Source organism: Malania oleifera, chromosome 6, assembly GCF_029873635.1.
Source record: "Malania oleifera isolate guangnan ecotype guangnan chromosome 6, ASM2987363v1, whole genome shotgun sequence".
Taxonomy (NCBI): Eukaryota; Viridiplantae; Streptophyta; class Magnoliopsida; order Santalales; family Ximeniaceae; genus Malania; species Malania oleifera.
Window position 1 is genome coordinate 108,050,085 of NC_080422.1, and position 16,334 is coordinate 108,066,418.

The 16,334-nt window shown below is 35.3% G+C and overlaps 2 protein-coding genes across 4 annotated transcripts; both read right to left on the bottom strand.

The window, feature by feature from the left end:
- Nucleotides 1-321: 321 nt before the first annotated feature.
- LOC131157894 (putative glycerol-3-phosphate transporter 5) lies at nt 322-2,708 on the bottom strand. Its single transcript, XM_058112343.1, has 2 exons — nt 1,459-2,708; nt 322-1,085 (listed from the first exon to the last, which is right to left on the bottom strand). The coding sequence occupies exons 1-2, from the start codon at nt 2,414-2,416 to the stop codon at nt 568-570; spliced, it is 1,476 nt and encodes a 491-aa protein (XP_057968326.1). The 5' UTR covers nt 2,417-2,708; the 3' UTR covers nt 322-567.
- Nucleotides 2,709-5,046: 2,338 nt separating this feature from the next.
- Nucleotides 5,047-13,000, bottom strand: LOC131157895 (110 kDa U5 small nuclear ribonucleoprotein component CLO). 3 transcript variants are annotated; one of them, XM_058112344.1, is made up of 11 exons: nt 12,798-13,000; nt 11,771-12,547; nt 9,821-9,889; nt 8,507-9,700; nt 8,273-8,371; nt 8,045-8,203; nt 7,701-7,786; nt 7,424-7,622; nt 6,363-6,473; nt 5,777-5,983; nt 5,047-5,509 (listed from the first exon to the last, which is right to left on the bottom strand). In XM_058112344.1, the coding sequence occupies exons 1-11, from the start codon at nt 12,975-12,977 to the stop codon at nt 5,411-5,413; spliced, it is 3,180 nt and encodes a 1,059-aa protein (XP_057968327.1). In that variant the 5' UTR covers nt 12,978-13,000; the 3' UTR covers nt 5,047-5,410. The 3 variants fall into 3 exon arrangements, with proteins under 3 accessions (XP_057968327.1, XP_057968329.1, XP_057968328.1); XM_058112346.1 differs by having other exon boundaries at nt 11,771-12,527; nt 12,798-12,908; XM_058112345.1 differs by having other exon boundaries at nt 11,771-12,530; nt 12,798-12,906.
- Between the last annotated feature and the right edge of the window lie 3,334 nt (nt 13,001-16,334).

Below are 16,334 nucleotides of genomic sequence, written 5' to 3' on the forward strand. Positions count from 1 at the left end.
TTTAAAACATTGCTATTTATGATCTTAACATTTTGCACACGCCAATGTTTTGAGGACGTGATTTTGGCACGTTTCAATCTCATAACAACTAACAAGATAGGAGAGCACTGGTTATATGAGTCAAGGTTAGCATATGCTGTTTGTTTTGTTGGTTGGTTAGACATTATAGCACTCATAATATTTTTGTTCTTAGTTTGATCTTAAAAGCATCCAATACATTGAACAAAGGATTTAATAAACAAAAACTAAAAAGTAGGGCACAGCATGAGCACAAAAAATAACTCATAGATAGCTAAACTGGAAAGGCGAGGAACAGAGAACTTATAATGAAAAAGAAAAATATTTTTTTCTATGCTGTCCATGCAAGGTAAAAATGAATATTATTTGTTTACGTAGTATAAAAAAAAATCAGATTATGTGTACAAAGAATGAGATACAGAAATCACATACAATAATACAGTTTATAAATGTTCTCAGTCAGTGTGCTGTTTACTTTAAAAAAGCCGCTTCCTCATAAGATGCAAGTGACAGTCAAGCACAAATCATCCTTCAGAAATTTCCCCAAAGCTACTTTCCTTCATTCAACTTCCCTTGGATCTCAGTTTTGGCAACGCGAATTAAGAACAAACCAGCAAGAAAAACAGCAACAATAAGCATAAAAAATACACTATTCCATCCCCTAGTCGAAATATATCCAGCCAGAAGTGGACCAAGAGCTCCCCCAACCGAACCAGTGCCATCTATAATTGCACTCACAGTGGCAAGTGCACGAGAATTTCCTTTAATCAAACTCTGAGTACCAAGATCAGCAGCAACAGCAGTTGTAATGAGGGAATATGGGCCATTCACAAGCAATCCAGAAAGAAACATCAGCACTATGTTCGTCAGCATAGATATGCTTCCATAGACACGGTAAAAAATGAGGCACGGAATTGATAGCAAAAAAAATATAATTGAAGTAACAGCACGAGCTTCAATCTTATCAGAAACATATCCAGCCAAAATTCCTCCAAAGACTCCTCCAACATCAAATATTGTTGAAAGGATCCCAGAAGTTTTGTGGGATAAATGCACACCCGCAACAGCTGCAATTCAAACACAAGTTTGTAGCAAATTTGTTTCAAACCAAATGATGAACTTTTCTCGAAGAACATTAAAAATTATCATTTAACAATTAAAGGTAACCATTTGTGCACATTTGGACATCCCATGGCATATGAATGGCTCAATCTTGTTATTCATGAAACGTTAGGCATAGTCAATTTTGATAGGCAATTTTGATATCCAAGGCATAATTTTATTATTCACAATGGTGCCACTGTAAAATTTTGAAGCTATCACCACATGTTGTGATCAAGCAACACTTGAAGAAATTAACAATCAAAAAAAATCAAGGAAAAAATTTTGGTAGTTTGAATACTCAAAGCTCATTTCAGATTATAAGAAAGTGCAAATAACCTGTGTGTCTTATGTAGAAGGGCAACCAGTACAGAAAAGTGTAAGCCACAAGTTTTGAGAAGAAGAGACAGAAGGCAAATGGTGCCACACCAGGCAATCGCCACGCCTCCAGGAATCCAATTGCAGCCGAAGGACCCAAATTCTCAGACTGAAGGAGTCCTGCTTCTTCCGAATCCGCTTTCCCTGAATTTTCCACAGAATCCAATTCCACATTCATCTCACTCTCTTTCCCAGGACGGTCCAACCCAATATCTTCTGGGCTAACAACAAGAAACAGGAAAACCAGAACTCCCACGACGACTATGAACCCCCCTGGCAACACGAAAGACCAACCCCACCCAAACTCCAAAACCGACGACGCAACAATCGAACCAATGACATTCCCAACCGAAGTATGCGAGTTCCAAACCCCCATTATCAACCCTCTCTTCGACTTCCCAAACCAATTCCCCACAATGGCGACCACGCAGGGCCACCCTATCGACTGAAACAACCCGCAGAGGATCTGAACCCCGAAGAAGAAAAGCAGCACATGAACATTCAACCAATACCCCAAACCAAAAGCGATGGTGAGCAAACCGCTACCGAACATCCCAAACACGAGAAAAATCCGAAGATCGATGCGGTCGCCGAAGTGGCCGGAGAAGTACATTCCGATCGAGTAAGAAGCCAGAAAAGCGAGATCGAGCTCACCGAGGCGATGAGGTCCCCGAGGGCCGTCAAAAGGAGGCCAACCAGTATCCTGCGCGGCGGAGTTTGAGGAATAAGCGTCGGGCTCGGGGCCGAGCACACTTTTGACGATGCTGGAGGGCTTGCGGGAGGCATGGAAGGAGGCGTATGCAGAGAAGGTGAGGAGGAGGACGGAGATCTGGTGGAAGAGTAGGGTTTTGTGGGGGGGTCTGAGGGTGGGGAAGAAGTTCAGAGCTGGAGCTAAATCTTGGGTTTTGGGTTGCTGCATATTTTGTTTTTGGAAAACAACAGCCAAAAAAATCTCTGGGCACAAAGGAGCAGGAGGAGGAGGAGGAGGAGGAGGTGGTGATGGAGGCAGAGGCAGAGGCAGAGGCGGTGGCGGCTGCGGCGGCGGCGTTCCGGTGGTTCTAGGGACAAGGACCGCCGGTCTATTACCTCTAAGGCTCTACCTAGTAACGGCTTGTATGGTTTCTTTGCCGGGAAGGGAGGCCTCTCAGGTTGAAGACCACTCTCTCGCTCTCTCTCTCTCCCTCCCTCTGTGGTCAAAATATCAAATAAATTGGCTTTTTTAAAAAATAAATATATATTTAAATTATTTATTTCGTATTATTTTTTAATTGCAATTGTTATACATGAAGTGCTATTAGTTGCCCTAATTTCAAATAAGTTACGTGATTAACGCACGATTATTTGTTATGACATAATTTTGTCGATATAAAAGTAACAAATAAGGTATGTTCTAGTTAAAATTAAGTTGACAATAAAATAGACTCTATTTTCAATTATGCAAAAGTTAAATTATTAATTTGAGATAAAAGTACTCTTTTTGCTCAACATAACTACTAGGATAAATTATTTCAAAATTTATTATCATGAATTAGTCAGGTGCCTTGACAAAAATTGAGATTACAACAAAATATGATATTGCAACACAACAACAGCAACAACAAAATTAAGTTTTAAGTCTCATTAGGTGGGATCAGCTATATAAATCATTTTTTGTCAATTTATGCAATTATGGACAATTTATATTAATTAATTCAAGACTATTAAATCTTTACTTAATTTCTTAATTCAAGTTATTTTAGGTTTATCCCTCCCCTTTTGATACCCCTCATAGTAACTCACTCACTCTTCCTTACTGGCACACTATGTATCTTACGTTACGAGTGTCCAAATCATCTGAGTCATTCCACTTTTATCTTATCTTCTACAAGAGCTATACCTAATTTACTACAAATATGTTTATTTTTCAATTTTTTTTTTCAATGTTATATCATTCATTCATTTAATTGTTTTCATTTCGGCAACTTTCACTTTTTAGATATGTTGTTTCTTAGCTACCCTGCATTCTTATCTATATAACATAATTGGTCTTATAATCGTCCAATAAATTTTTCCTTTTTATTTTAAGGGTATTCTAAGATCACAAAGCACACTTGAAACACTTCTCCATTTTACCCAACATGCTTTAACGGTATGTCTTACATCATTTTAATTTCTCCTTCAACTTGCATTATAGATCCAAGGTATCAAAATCTACAAGTATTATTTATTGTTACCTTTTCAAGTTTAACTTTATCTCTAATATTCATTCTACGATTATTAAAATTACATTTCATATATTTTGTTTTATTTTTACTTATCCTAAAGCTTCTATATTCTAATATTTATATTCATAATTCTAACTTAAACTCTACCCCACCATTATTTTTATCAATTAATACAATATCATTTGTAAACAATATGCACTATGGAACATCATTTTGGATACTCCAAGTTAGTTGATCAATCACTAAAATAAAAAGATAAGGGCTCAAAGCATATCCTCGATTACACCTATTATAATTGAAAATTCTCTAGCCTCTCTACTTATAGTCCTTACACTATCAATAAATACCATATGCAAATCCTTCTTCATGTCCCTAAACTTTTCCGTTAATCGTCTTAAAAGATATATAACTTCCATAGTAGATCTCTCGGGCATAAAACCAAATTGATTTTATGAGACTTTCATTTCTGACCTTAACCTTTGCTCAACTACCTTTTCCCACTATTTTATCATACGACTCATAAGTTTAATTCCACGATAGTTGTTATAATCTTAAATATCTCTTTTACTTTTGTATATAGGTATTAAAGTATTTTTTTCTCCATTTATTCGATATTTTCTTAATTTTAATAATTATATTAAATAATTTAGTTAACATATAATTTCATTATCACCTAAACATTTTTAAGCATTTCTAAACTTTAATTGGGATGTTATCCGATCTTAAAGGTTTTCGATTTTTTCATTTTTTTTGGGTGCAAACTTAACTTTGTTAACTCTAATCTTGGTTATAAATCTCATATTTTTAATCTTTTTCTCATTTGTCAATTCTAAATTTAAGTCTTATTTTTTGTTTTCATTAAAAGTTTAGTAAAGCAACTTTGTCATCTTTTTTTTTTAATTTCTTTCTCAACCAAGACAATATGATATTGCAATTTTCTACAAGTAATTCTAGTAGTTATATATTATGATTTAAAACTTAGAAGTGGTTAAAGTGGAACACGACATTGGCAGAAGAGAAAATTTTGATTATATTCCTTTTGATTCCATTCTATTCCTACGTATTAAATGAGAGTACAATTTACAATTTACAAAAACATTAATACTAGTATGTACCTTCCATTTGAAAAACTGATCCCTGTGCCCTACGACAAATCTTGGAGAAAAAGCAAAAAGGGCATCCAAATTTCTAGACAGCGATTCAAATTCTTCATTTCGAAGGGCTGCCATTCTTTTACAAGAGGAAATCACAGGGCACCTTAGATGCTCTTTGTTTCCTTCAACTTGAACAGCTACAAGATTCGTCTTGAGCTCAATTTCACACACACATACATACACACAAAGAGTTAATCCCAATCTGAAAAATGGATTTATTTGCCAAGATAAGCTCAAATGGTATATTTGTTTCGACTTGAAATTTGAATTTGGCATGCAATAATTGGTTTACCACTAATTAATGGTAGTTAGTATGACCAACTTAACAAAAACCCTAGGTGAAAAAGAGAACAGTAAAGTACAGGGTAAGATGAAGGGGATGATGCTACATCAGAAGCACTAATGATATAAAGGCTACAAACTTGGATGAAATCCAGCCTGCAGGTCTGAACCTTATGGTACAAACTACAAACAACCAAATAAAGACTGGTCATCTCCACCAGCCCGGAACATGCCACAAATATAGAGCCAATTTTTTCCTTTTCAGTCTCCCACTTATATCATCTGCTGATGAAGATCGGCTGCTTGCTGAGCTAGCTCTACTACCATGGCCTCGTCGAAGAACTTGTTGATGCTAACATCCTCACTCATTCCCTGCCAAAAGCAATGCAAAGCTCAACATTTTTGTAATTAGGTCGTCACCCCCATACTCTAGCACATTACTTGAGGAAAAAATATTTTATTTGATAAGATTCCTTATTGTGGTTTCACTTGACAGTGCAAATTTTCTTTAAAATGCATTCTGACATGTCCCAAAGGAACACCCAGAAATATACAATGTGCTCCAAAGCCCGTCTCACGTGTTCTGACAGTCTTGAACAAACTCTATTTTACTAGGAGAGAGGGAAACAAGTGAGGTACCTTCCTCCGTCTTGTCTTTACCATGAACTCACGAGCAAGGTGCTGAATTGGTGCGGGTTCAAGCGGTCGCAATACAATGCTTTTGTCAAGTGGATCCCCAGGAACAATAGCCCAGTGATCAAAAACTGATAGGCAAAATGCTTGCCCTTGGGTATGGTACCTCAAGTCCGTCTCAAAACCAAATGATTCTATCACAGGTAAAAATGCCTGTGCTCCAAAGGAAAAAAAAAAGACACCAAAGAAAAGATTAGAATGTGAGAAAATATAAGTCATGATGTCCAATGTTCTGGCATATTCATGCAGCTGAGATAAAGTGATTACACATCTTTCACAAAACAGAGGCCAAATAATAACAATATGTAAATCTAGTGACAATGCATGTGCATGGAGAAGGAAAGATCCCAACTATGAGGGGTACACAGCCAGCTGCACAAATTCGGTTTCGCTAATTTACTATTGCCATTATCTCCTATGCTGTTCTGTTACCGGTAGTCCTCTTATCTCAAACAAAGTGACTCATCATCACGAAAGCTAGTCCATTGAGACACAAAAAGGGCAAAAAAAAATGCAACTTAAGTTTCCAAACCTTGACAATGTAAGCAGGGGTCCCTGCTTGAGGAACATCAGCTGTAACATGGCCACGCCTACGAGATAACACTGTATAGATTGCAGATACACAGTCTATAGGTGTTTGTATCTGAAACAGTGACAAAAACAGATGAAACAAACAGTTAGAAAAAAGACAACCTGTTTCTTCTTCTCGCAACTTGATTTCAAGCCAGCTTCACTGGACAAAAATTTCCTGATCTTATATTGAAAAAATTTAGGAACCATTTAGTTGTCAAAAACAATTTTCATTTTCCATTTTTAGCATTCAAAAAAATTATAAGAAAAATAAGCTTACTTTTAGATTTTCAAGATTTGTATTAAAAAAGGTAGAAATTAAAGGATTTTTGGTTGCGGAAAACAATTTTCATTTCTAGATTTCTAGATAGTTACAAAATCATACCTTGTTTACAATTTTCCAAAAAATTACATAAAAAAAACAGAATCTAAAAAACAATAAAATAAAATAAAATGTTTTCAAACTTCCCTATACTAATGCAGAAAATTAGAAAGCAGTGGCATTATTGTGATTTTTTGAAAAATTGGAAATAGGAAACAAAGAATAAACCAAAAAAAAAAAAAAAAACACAAGTGAAAAGAGACAAAACTTCTTATCGTTTCCCAGTTTTTTTTTACTACAGATGTTGTAAAACTAAAAAATAACCTGGATTTTATCATTTTTTTGGAGAACTAAAAAAATGGAAAATGAGAACTATTTCCTACAACTAAACAGGCCCTCAGGAATTTAAAAAGAGTCAGATTTGGTATTTAAAAATGTTTCACTTTGAAGGCCTAATTAAAACAAGCACCACAAGCTTTAGGAAAGGCTAAACACTTTTTCCCTGTTTTAGGGGAGAGGACTAGAAACAAAAGTATTCTCCTAAGATTTCATCCTCAAGCTCTGTATATTAACCATCACATTTTTATCTTTCCCACAATTCAGAAGAATGCCCCATTGGGATAAACTTTTTTATTTAATTTGTTTAGAAAAGAAAAGAAAAGAAAAAAAGAGCTTCACTCTTATTGAAGGTAAGTATTTGCCTCCACATAATATACGGGTTCCATAAGCCGTGGGGTTGCCATAAGGAAAGCTGAATAGGCCACACGTCGCGCTGTGGGAATGATCTGACCAGATCCCCTATGCAATGGTTCTGCTGCAATCCTGGCATCAACTATTTTGAACTTCACATTTCTGATGGGCTCATCACAAAGGGGTCCCTCTCGCGCACCCCACTGAAATCTGTCCAACATAAACAGCTCCTTGTTACAAGCCACAAATGATTGAGACCATGGGGCAAGTAAATAGAATTTAACTCACCCCTGAACAATGGAATCTTTCACAGAATTCAGCAAGCTCTTGTCGACTTCACTTGGGAGTGTGTCATCCAACAAAATATTAGGTCCCTGTATGCATAAGCCCCCCCACCCCCACCCCCAAAAAGAAAGGAAAAAAGGATTCAATTAGGAATGTGATACTAGAGAGCACCCTATAAAGGAAACTTTTAAAGTTGAAACTGCGACTGAAAAGATTAAAAAATAATAATAATGGAAAAATAAACTACAAGGATCAAACCAGCTCAACAAGGAATTAAACAACTATGGAATAGGGTTTCTGTACTGACCAGCTACCGTTGCAAAAATATAATAAGACAATTGTATTACCTGCTTATCAGGCCCAAATGCCCATATGGAACGTGCAGCAAGCAAATCCCAGTCATATTTTGTTTGAAAAAAGTCACCAAGTGTCTTTCGAGGCCAATCAATGCTTACAACACCATTCTCAATGTCCTCTGCAAGCCCTCTTTCCAATGGCTCGGCAATCTAGAAATCAACAGAATATTTTAGACTAAATATTAATCTATGGAGAAACAAACAAACGTGTTTCCCTACCATTGTTATTTTATTCTTCTTGTTGGGTGTTTCAGCAAAACATTTCATTGATGAAGTCTCCACCACAGTTTCACAGAATGAGACAACAGGGTCTGCCACCTAGAATTCATGGGAAGGACTCAAAAGTAAGAAGAAGAAGAAGAAGAAGAAGAAGAAGAAGAAGTAAGAAAGAAAGAGAGAAAGAAAGGGAGAGAAACATAAGAACATAAAAGAACAATAGAATAAAAACAAAACCTTGACTTCCACTTCAGAATAAAGCTCTCTGAGGTCCTTCATAATAGAATCTAAGTACAACTCCCCAGTTCCCAAAATGGTGTGCTCCCCAGACTCCTCGACTTTGGTAATGGCTAGAGGATAGCTCTTACTTATCTTCCTAAGACCCTCAACCATTTTGGGTAACTCACTCGGATTTAAAGGCTCAGTAGCTGTTTTGACCACAGGAAGGGTATTGAACTGAAGAGGCCGGAATATGTACACATCCTCATCATAATCCAAATTACATAGCGTTGCAGTTTTCATAATTGAGGCATCAACACCTTCAATGAGAACCCAAGAACCAGGTGGAGCCTTGCTAATCGGAATTCTATAACGAGCTTGATAAACCCACAATTTTGTTACTTCTTTCACTGTCATGTCTTCCTCATCATCAGGTGAATAGCCTTCTCCCAAGACACGTAAAGTTTGACCAGTCTGGATTTCACCACTATAAACCCTACCAAATGCATCAAAAACACTGCAATCAGATTTTGGATACAGTTTAGTCACATTAACCATTAAGGGGCCAAAAGGATCACACTCTTCCATGGCTTTAAAAATTGAAGAGTCTTTGGGCCCAGTATAAATATGATCAACCTTCCTAGCTGCAGCATCTTTGGCAGAAGGGATATGCTGGACCAGCATGTCAGTGAAGCCTGTAGCAGTACCAAAAACTGAGCTACAAGCCAGCCTTAGCAAAGGCCTCACATTTAATTTATAAGCTGCATTGCTAAGAGTGACGCCTAGTTCTGCAAGAGTTGTCTCCACGCTCTTCTTATGTTCTCCAATTACTTGGCTGTATATTTTGTAAAGTGGTTCAAGCACAAACTGCACAAATGATCTTTCCCCTCCACCAGTTGGGGGTTTCTTCCTGAATACCCTGGTATCAGGATGATAGTACATATCTCCCCAAAGACGAGATGCAAACTTACTAGCATCAAAAGGAATCCCATGGAGTTTGACATACAGTTTGGCAAATGACTGCAAAGTGAAGGACCATCCTGCACTAGCACTGGCAAAGCACACATTTCCAGCAGCTGGATCAATAATTTGGACATTTCCAGCAGTTGAAGAGGCAGCAGATATGTGGTTATTTAAGACTTCCAGGATATGTCTTAATTTATGGTAAGCATCTTTTGGAGGCAGCTTAAGTTCAGTAATCAGCCTGTCAACCTTTAAAATAAGGGATTAAATTAATAAATTAAAAACGGAACAACATAAGCTCCATAGAAGTCAGCAGCTACTTAAAAATCAGAATGTTACTAACAATGAAAAAAATGAAGAAGAGCCCACCTTATTGATTACAACTACAATGGGAAGGCGTTCTTGGATTGCATGGCGTATTGCCCTCTCTGTATTTACCTGTGCACAAGGAATATCAAACATATAAATTCTTTACAAAAAAACCATAATAAAGAGAGTTCATACCAAGTTTAGATAATTTTCTTGCTGGCAATATAAAAGGCTATTTAGCTCAGACAACATTACAACAGAGAGCAGAAAGTATTTCACTAGGAATTGTACATGTACACAACTGTATTGTCACACGAGAAAATGCACGCGAGCATGGCAAATGTACCTCAGCACACATATTGTTGCACGTAAAAGTAAAAGCACATTACTTCCTGTAGATGAATGGCCACAACTAGGTACTGATTCCACTTATGTTTTAAAAGCTGAATTCAGTTCAACTTGTTGACTTGCAAAAGTGACATTTAACTCATAGAAATTTTTTTTAAGATATTACATTCAACTCTGTACTACAAAACTGAAAACCAAATCTATTTAGCAAACAGTAAATTGGCAGAAATTTTTCAAAATTTCTTAATTAGTGAAACCAAGATTCCAATAAATATATTCTAATGCTTGTAAATGATTTTCAAGCCAGAGGTTATGGATGGATGCTCATATTACCACACAGGCTGTCCTTCCATTGGCTGCACTAGACCATGAAGGACTTTTTCTGCACATATGTGGCATGTGTCAAACTTCATAGTTCATACCCTGTCTAAAATTCAGCAGTTTAACTTTAATTGTGTACTTCAGTAGGTAGAACACTATGATCAAAAGCATTCAAGGCCTCAGCAAACAGACTTGAAGGAACATAGGCACTCCCAGGCTATTTAAAGCACGTATACCAGTGATCCAGTAGCATTCAGGCTCATCAACTTCACCCGACTTTTCAGAAGCATAAAGGTGATATCAGATATTGAAGAGCGTACCAGGGTATCTTATAATCACGCAACACATTGATCATACAAGCTAATCTGTCAGTTCATCATATTACAATCAAGTTCACTAAATTGACAAGGGAGTTCCATCCATTGATTGCTTAATGACCCAAATGCACCTAGAGCATATCCACAACATCGCCAAATTATTACATCAGAGCAGGTCTGGATACTTAAGAAATCGCCACAAATATAATCCTATTTGCTTATAAGGCTACCACCAGCAAAACCCAGCAAAGACACTCGCCACTATATCTCCCTAGTTAAAAATTCCAACACCATGAAAAAGAATTTAAAAATGTTCAGATTTCCTTGTTTTAACAACTTTTTTTTTGCACAATGAAACCTTGGAAAAAAATATATATTTCTTAAACTAGTTCTTTTGATAACCTGTGTATCTACCTCTCCATATTCAAATTTGGCTCTACAATAATTTAAATAATCTTAATTTCACATACTGAACATTGATTTTGTATTTGCAAGTTTATTTCCTCAAATTTGATATGTTTGTCACTAATATTCGGCATCACATGCGTAGTAAACTCATTAGTAGACATAAATCTCTGCTTTTGATCTTACTTCGGTGGCATTTCTTTGATTTGGAATCTATTGTCTTGAACCATTAGGATTGTTTGCTTTCACTTATATGCATAGCCCAAATCCATATTCTACCATACCTGCATAATTAATAGCAATTCAAGCTTCATGTGCTAAACAAGCCAGTTTTGTGTGCTCTATATATTTAAATCTGGATAGACACCAAAAGAATCAAAACTTAGTTGCCTGTTAATCTTACTCAACAACTAAACTCAAGCCAACCAAGCCCTACTCCAGATTACTTCTTGTCAACAACAAATTGTGACAAATGCTGACCAGTTAATCAACATCTTGACATAAGTGTCATGCTGATAAGAATGTTGCAAAAAAACACGATGACAGGAACTGGAAAGGTTTGTTAATGTTCATATGATTTAGGAAAAAGTACAATGAACAAAAAAGAAAAATCACTTACCATTACTCCCTCAGCAGCATCTACAATCAACACAGCTCCATCAGCAAGCCTAAGAGCAGCTGTCATTTCATCAGAGAAATTGACATGGCCAGGAGTGTCTATGATGTTGCATAGGTACGACTTTGCATTGCTGTCCTCAAGAACAAGTGACATGGGAACTGCCTTAATTGATATCCTACGCTCTTGCTCATCGATTCTTGTGTCCGTGTACCGCATGTGTTTGTCACTATTTGAATCAAATGTTGAAATGTGGTGGGTTTGTTCCACCAACATATCCATAAACAGTGTCTTCCCATGAAGCAAGTGCCCAACAAGTGCCACATTTCGAACTAAAGAAGGGTTAGACATGAGACCCAAAAGGAATTGGGTTGACACATAAGTCGAAGAATCCTTCACGCCCAGCTCAAACTTAAGATTCTTAACAGGCTTGATTATCGGTTGTTCAAGGGGCTGCTCATCTTCATCCATAACTAAGGTTTCAACATCCTCCCCATAGACCTCTTCCGCAGTAGGGTAATACTTCTTGTCTTCAGCAAGTACAATCTGGTTATCCATATCAACATCATTTGAGGCAGTTATCCACCCATTTGCTGCCCTACCGCCATCCTCACCGTCAGACATTTCTGCCTCATCAGTGGGCTTGTCTGGCAATTCTTCATCTTCCTCCTCAACATCACTGTCCCTATCAGACTCAATTTCCGGTCCAATATAATTTCCGAACTCATCATACAACGAATCATCCATGGCTCTTTTAAATCTGCTGCATTGCAGCAACAGCTAGAATTCAGTACAACCAGAATGACAAAGTGGGTCATGATTAAATCACCTTAAAATAAAGCTCGTTCTATCAATTTTATGATATAGCAGCAGAAAAATGAAAAGGGTTTACGAGTTGGGCAGTTTCAGCAGCTCAGTTAAGGTTTTCTCTCCCTTAATTTTCAAATTAACATTTCTAGGTCTCTATAGATTCAAAACTTCTTACTTCATGACAAATTTTTGCGAGAGAGAGAGAGAGAGAGAGAGATACCTGGTTAAAGAGAAGGCAGACGACGAGCTCAAGAGAGGGAGGCAGTGGAGACAGGAAGGGTTTAGAAAGGGTTTGCGAAGCAACGAGCGGTCGGAGGGCGAAGTCTGCTCCTTCCTCTCTTTTTTTCACACTTGCTGGACAATTTTGCCCTCGCAGTTGTGCCTTGGCCTTGGAACCCATTGAAGCATTAAGGATTTTAGCATGGCAATGTGAAAAAAATTGTGTGATAGTTTGGAATTTAAATTTTTTAGATTTGAATTTTGTGAGAGTTTAGAATTTAAGGGTTTTTTAATTTGAATTTTTTAAATTAATCTAAATTATGGTAAAAACTATATTTTATTTTATTTAAATTTATACAGAATTCAAATTTAATAAAAAAATTATGCTATAAAAATTAAAATAACTATAAATTTGCACAATTCCAGCCTCATATTTAAATTGGGGAAAGTCAAAACAATAATATAATACAAAGAATGGTTTTTTTTTTTTCATTTTTATAACAAAGATATTCATCGTAATAATTATTTTGTACAACAATTTCTGAGTACAAGTGTAAAGTGATAATTATATTATTTTTTTTTGTATTTTTTTTTTGTTTTTAAGCGTGGAAAATTTGTAGATGTATATATGTAATGATCCCAAAAATAATATGTGTATAAGGGTAAAAAGGGAAAAAAATTATTTTCATTAATATTATATTAAATTAATTAATTAAATAAGCAAATAAAATAATAATATTAAAAAAAACTAATTGGAATAAATATATAAATATATAATGTTATATAATAAAGTTTAGAAACAAGATGCTTAAAGAACCATCCTGAAAAAATTGAAAGGGGATTTCAATGTGAGATTTCAGAGAGCCCATACCCCCATTCTTGTTACTCTCTCTCCTCTGTCCATCCCACTCTCTCTCTTCGATTCCTCCTCAATACTCAACTGAATCGATGATCAAATACTACCACGAGGTCCCAACTTCGATCCTTAGTAAGTTAATCTGAACCGATTTTAGGTTTTAACTTCTTAGGTACCACTCCAAGGTCAAGGTAAGGAGAATAAATTATGTCAATTATTTTAAAAATTCGCCCGATTAAATCATGATATGTGATTATTGGAATATTGTATATGATTTTTTGAGTAATTTTATCAGTATGAAAATTTTGGTTTATTTATTAAATTGTAGTATTTGATTATTAAATTGTAGTATTTGATTAAATTAGATTTTTGAGAATATTTTGGAATTAAATTAAACTGCAGGGATTTGATTAAATTGAATTTTTTAGAATATTTTAAAATTAAGTTAAATTACAGAGATTTGATTAAATTATATTTTTGAGAATAATTTAGAATTAAGTTAAAGTGTAGGAATTTGATTAAATTAATTTTTTTAGAAAAACCTGATATTATGAGTTTGAGAAAACCTTAGAAAATGTTATATATTATTTTTCAACAAAACCTATATTTTTCCTGGGTAATTATTATATTAAGAATTATTACTCAAATTGTGTGGCATGAGAAATGACTATACGATTACAATTAGAATATTTTATAACGATATACAACATATTATGATTTTATATTGAGTACAGGAAATGTTATGTACATGATTCTATACTGATTTTAGAATTTTATAGATATGATGAAAATATGATATGGCAGCTTTATGCAATAATATGACACGACAAATTTATGCTAAGTTAGGGAATGATGGCTTTAAGCCGAGTATGATATGCTGTGCCAGTTTTATACCAAGACAAATATGATATGACAGTGAAAACATGATTTATACAGATTTATGAAATGATGATTATGAAATGAGATCACGTTTATAGATATATTATATAAACTGTACTATATGATATCAAAACTCTGATAAACTAGGTATGCTCAAAGCACGGTACTGTAGCTAGCTAGCATGATCAGATAGTGTAATTCCTCTGTGTGCCAACCTGAGAAGTGTTAAGAAGAGTAGGATGGGCAGACTAGGTTGGGTGTATAGCCGACAGTGCTGCCACACTGTTCAGAAAGTGTCGGTGTTGGAGCTAATTAGCCCCGAAGTGTTGAGAAGCGTAGGATACCCATTGTGTGCCAACCCGAAAAGTGTTGAGAAGCGTAAGATGGGCGAACCAGGTTGGGTGGGCAATCGTGCATAGTTATGTTACTTAGCCTGATAGACTAGTTATGGTTAAGTCCAGCCCTCGGGCCGCACAACCCGATCACGCGGGGTTAATTCATGATGTTATGATAGAACCATCAAGGGAAAGAAAAGGAAGTATCTTATGTATATATGTAGTTTTATGAAAACAAAATTATCTATTACGTTAAAGTATGTTTGAGTAGAAAATATGTACCTTGAAATGTATAGGTGTGAGTTATGATTGTTATAGAAATGCTTTTCAGTTACAGTTTAATAGCTATGCTTAAATATGTAAAACTCATCTGCCACTACACACTGACAATAATTTATTCCATCTTACTGAGAGATGTCTCATCCCAATAAATATTTCAACATTTCAGGACCACGAGGGGATTGAGCCTAGAGCTGCAAGACAGGACATAGATAGTATTATTTTAAGTAAGTGCTGGTGAGATCGGTTATGTATATAATGATATTTTTGGTACATCTGGGGGTCGTATTGTAGTATTATTTTTAGAGAGTAACTTATGTAATTATGATGACAATAGTGCTCTGGTATTGTATCTGGGATATTATGTGTATGATTCCGCTGCATGGTAGAAATATGTGATGAATAGATCAGCTCGGTACCCACTTAGGGTTTGGGATATTATAACATGGTATTAGAGTTTAATATGTGGATAAAAAAAATATATAGTAGAATTTTCGAGTCCTCACAGTGTGATATTAGAGCAGATTTACTATTATTTTTATATTTATAGCAGTATAGTATAATTTTTGGGTCATCATAATATGGAATTAAGATGCTTTTTCATTTCTTGTCGGTATCAAATTTATTAAGCTTTTGTATATAGTGTTAAAAACTTTGAATATATATGAATAGAATTTTTTTAGTGGCGTATTCACCATATATATGTAAAAATTTCAAAGCCGCTATGAAGGGACTCATGATCCCATAATTGTATTTTCTCGATCTTTATTTAGGGGTATCATTTCAATAAAAAATTTGAGTTCCATATTGTTTTCTATTGCTTTTCCTTTTCAAACAAAGGAGCCTCAATAATATTTACATTATTCATTAAAAAAAATAATATTTCCTATAGTTGGATGATTAATAATGATAATGAGAAACAAAATGTAGGGGTGATGAGCATAATTCGAGTTTAACCAAATTAACCGACCGAGTTCAATCGATTAATATATAGGTTCGGTTCGGTTCGGTTTGAGATTTAGATAATTTCAGGTATTCAACTTTCAGTTCGGGTATAGGGAATCTTTAATTCGGCTAACCAAGTTACCTGAATTACTAATTAATTAATAATTAAATATAAATTAGTAATATTAATATATGATATATGTTAAATCTTAAATGTTTAATCTTAAAATATCTATTTTATCAA

Excerpts from the sequence above, each read along its gene's own strand:
- LOC131157894 (XM_058112343.1), bottom strand. The coding sequence starts at position 2,416 with ATGCAGCAACCCAAAACCCAAGATTTAGCTCCAGCTCTGAACTTCTTC. Across the intron at positions 1,086-1,458 it reads CTTCTACATAAGACACACAG|CTGTTGCGGGTGTGCATTTA; the intron begins GTTATTTGCACT and ends TTTGAATTGCAG.
- LOC131157895 (XM_058112344.1), bottom strand. The coding sequence starts at position 12,977 with ATGGGTTCCAAGGCCAAGGCACAACTGCGAGGGCAAAATTGTCCAGCA. Across the intron at positions 9,701-9,820 it reads TTGTAGTTGTAATCAATAAG|GTTGACAGGCTGATTACTGA; the intron begins GTGGGCTCTTCT and ends CTTATTTTAAAG. Across the intron at positions 7,623-7,700 it reads AAAGATTCCATTGTTCAGGG|ATTTCAGTGGGGTGCGCGAG; the intron begins GTGAGTTAAATT and ends TATGTTGGACAG.